The sequence below is a fragment of the Pterocles gutturalis genome, unplaced genomic scaffold (genome assembly GCF_000699245.1).
Source record: "Pterocles gutturalis isolate BGI_N339 unplaced genomic scaffold, ASM69924v1 scaffold14638, whole genome shotgun sequence".
NCBI classification, from domain to species: domain Eukaryota; kingdom Metazoa; phylum Chordata; class Aves; order Pterocliformes; family Pteroclidae; genus Pterocles; species Pterocles gutturalis.
Window position 1 is genome coordinate 19,632 of NW_010123288.1, and position 3,414 is coordinate 23,045.

The 3,414-nt window shown below is 45.8% G+C and overlaps 1 protein-coding gene across 1 annotated transcript in view; it reads left to right on the plus strand.

Moving 5' to 3' along the window:
• The first annotated feature begins 1,037 nt into the window (after positions 1–1,037).
• Positions 1,038–3,414, plus strand: part of MAN1C1 (mannosidase, alpha, class 1C, member 1) — a 40,559-nt gene continuing 38,182 nt past the window's right edge. The window contains exon 1 of the mRNA XM_010077855.1: positions 1,038–1,134. Coding sequence (XP_010076157.1) covers positions 1,038–1,134 — 97 coding nt within the window. The remainder of the gene's footprint in view (positions 1,135–3,414) is intronic.

Below are 3,414 nucleotides of genomic sequence, written 5' to 3' on the forward strand. Positions count from 1 at the left end.
GACTGCTCAGAGCCAGGCTGTGCGGATTATAAAAGAGAGCTTTATTTAAGGCACTCCTTAGAAGCTGACAAGTCCTAGTCTCTCCTAGCTGCAGAGAGGATCCTTGTAGGTTTAATTTATCCTACCAGCTGGAGCCAAAAGGGCAGGAGGACAGAGAAGGCTGTGCTGGTGTGTGTGTTGGAACGTGCACAAACCCGCTGCCTTGCAGTCCTCAGGAAAAGGTTAATGAGCTGAGCCCAGGCAGGACAGTTCAAATGTCCCAGAAGGAACTGTTTGAGTTGGAAGGGGTTTCTCAGAAATCACCCAGCCCATCCGCAGGACTCTCTTAAGAAAGCACTTCGAGTTTTGATAGGAAGATATCAAAATGTCACGGATCTCCCCTTTCTCCTTCGGGGAGATATTCTGTTAATAAATACAAATAAAACCTCTGTGCAGTCAGTCCCTAAGGACTGATTTCTTCCTTTGCCCACCACAGCATTAAGTGTGTTGTGTACCTCGGTGGTGCTGCTTTCTACGTGTAACTGCTGCAAGGTGGGCAGATGGTGGGTGGTTTGACAGTTTGATCAAGTTTCACTGTTGCTATCGCAAAGAAATGCAAAAACTCAGAAGGTAACATACCTATATTTAGGGATATATCAGCTTTGGCTGTACGTTTTTAGCCCAATATAATTACCATTCGGAAATACTGACACTCCTTGAACAATGTGAGGAATTCAGACATGGACGCATCTTTCTAGAATTCTCCTTTGGCTCACACAGCCCAGGGAAAAAGGGGACTCTCAGTGTTTGGAGTGTTGTGGTACTTCTGAAATGTGCCAGTCCCGAGTTCTGCGCAGGAGTGATGAGTTTGGGACTTCAGCAACCTGCCAAATGCAGCCCCATTCGCAAGTGTTCAGTGCACAGTAAGATTTTATAATTAATGGGCCATTGGTTGCCAGGTTTAGCAGTAAATGGGAAACTCCTGTTCATTCCCAGAGCTGAAGTTCAGAAAACTTTCAGTTCTGTTAAGCGCTTTCATTCAATTTTTCATTTTACAGATGATGAAATTCGCTTGGGATAACTACAAACAATACGCACTTGGAAAAAATGAACTGCGACCGCTGACTAAGAATGGCCACATCGGGAACATGTTTGGTGAGTTCTGAATCAATTTTAGTGCAATTTCGTTGCATTTTTTTTTTTTAAGGTCAAGTGTTCATGTCAGTTCCTTTCTCTGCAATGCAGGGAGGTATCTGTAGCAGCTTTGATCTCTTTCCATTTTTATGAAGTGAGGCTTTCAACGGAGCTCCCAGACCTTACCTACTCAGATTCCACTGCAGGGAATCTCATTCCTGCGGGCATCTCTCAATGCCCAGCCTGCATCACCTTTGTGTACAGCTCTAGCACCAAACGGGTCTGAGAACAGTGCTAAAACCAGCCAGGGTCTTTATTAAAACATGAAGTCAGTCCAAACCTGACGATGCTGCTGTTTGTCTAAGCTTGTAGATGTCAGGACCAGACCAAACTGAGCATTTTCTCTCTCATTTCTCCACTGTTGAGCAAGTTGTGAATTCCATGAAATATTGAGTGAGTGAATCAATATTAAAGGCTCTTTATTCATACTTTGTGCTTACTGGCTTGTATAATTTTGCTCTTTACCAGATTACCTTTTTTTTGTGTGAGCCACTTACATCGTTTCAGTGCTTTTCACCCATTTGTTCTGGTGGGATACTTGCTGACTTTCTGACTTTGTGGGGTATAAATGGTCTTTTTCCTCATTTGCACTCAAAGCATTTCCCTTTGCTCCCTCTGCCCTAGCTTGCCCTTGCCTGCACAGGTTGTGCCATGGTGAGAAGATGCATCAGATGGAGGAAGGCCGGCAGAATCTGCTGTAGCAGCCCCATCCCACCCCTGCTTGGGGAATACTTGCTGTCTGTACAGAGGTCTCTTGGCTTCTTTCCACAGGACTCTGTTCTGCAGAGATTATCTCCCAGAGTCCGTTGCCCAGATTAGGGTGGTATCTGTGAGATTTATTGCCTCAGGGCAAAGGGATTGGGCTAATACAGTATGAAGAAAGACTCCCCTTCCTGTTTTTGCGCTCTCTAGGTGTCCCAGTCCTTCTCTACCTCAGATACATGACATGGGTGTGTGGAGGCACCTCCTACAGAGGCTTCATTAGCTGTGGGGAGCTGTGAGACGTGTGAAAGTCGAGGTTTGAAGGTGGAAATAGCATCATGTGTCTTCTAGGATGGCCAAAACCTTGAAGAGCAGCAGCCCTGTGTGGCCTCTGGACAGCAAGGGCAGTTTCACTTTGTCAGGAGCTGGGATTTGGGTTTGTTTGTTTGTTGCCTTCCTCTTTCACCGCCCCAAGAATACCCAGGTTTCTTCCTTGAGAATTTGCATTAACTTCGACACTAAGTTAAGCATTTTGCAACTTTTCCATTCTGGCAAGCTTGTCAAAATTCCTCAAGGAACGTGCCTGTAAACAGAGAAAAATATTGAAAGCTTTTAAATGCGTTTATCACGCTAAAACAATTGGCAGTACTTCTGCTTGTTCGTAGCGTGTCTGTGAGCACTCTCAAGGAAGATGCTTTGGAGCACAAGGATTTGCAGACCGTTGCAGAAAAGAAGCTACATGGTACATTTCAGCCTCCTAATAGGCTTTTCCTCCTTTTAACTGTGGCTGGTAAAGAACGGAAGCATTAGACGATCCGTTGCTGCAGCTCTCTGTGCCTCTTGTCTTCAGAGGCTTTTAGAAATTAGGACAGAGCACTGTTTGCCTTCTTCATTGTTGCCTATTCCCCCTCCTGTGGCATCATGGATCTTTTTATTCCAAACTACAGATGTAATGGAGGCAAATCGGATACTCCCCAGGCTGGAGGTGTCAATATTAAGCTGAGATTTCTCTGCAGCTGCTTCCTTGTGGGAGGGAAGGAACCTTTTTGGGGCTATTTTCAAGTATGTTTGCGTGCATGAGAAGCAATCGAGTTCTCAGAGGGTGATACATTTTCCTGTTGTGGATGTGATGCTCACTTGTAGCCTAGCCTCACCCTGGGGGAAGTGGGAGAGCTGCTCTTTACCAAATATTCTGACTAATCAAAGTAGAAATACAAAATAAACATTCACCTTCTGCTCCTACATAGCATTTTGCTTCTCTTAACAGCCATGAGCCAGCATCCCTCCCCAGCGTCTACCCCAGTGGCAGGAAAATCACAGGCAGAGGAACTCTTGTGTCTCCACACGAGTTAATCTCCTTTCACCTCTGCTTCGGAAGGTGGCAGCTCACATCTGTGAGAGTATCTGTACAGTTTTCATAGTTTTCCATCCCCGGAGATCAGACTTGCCCGCTCCCCGAGTGCCAGGCTGCTGTGTACACTGGAAGGCAGCGTTCCCACTCGGGCTTTGATCTGGTGGCTTGGTCTTCCATTACTGCTT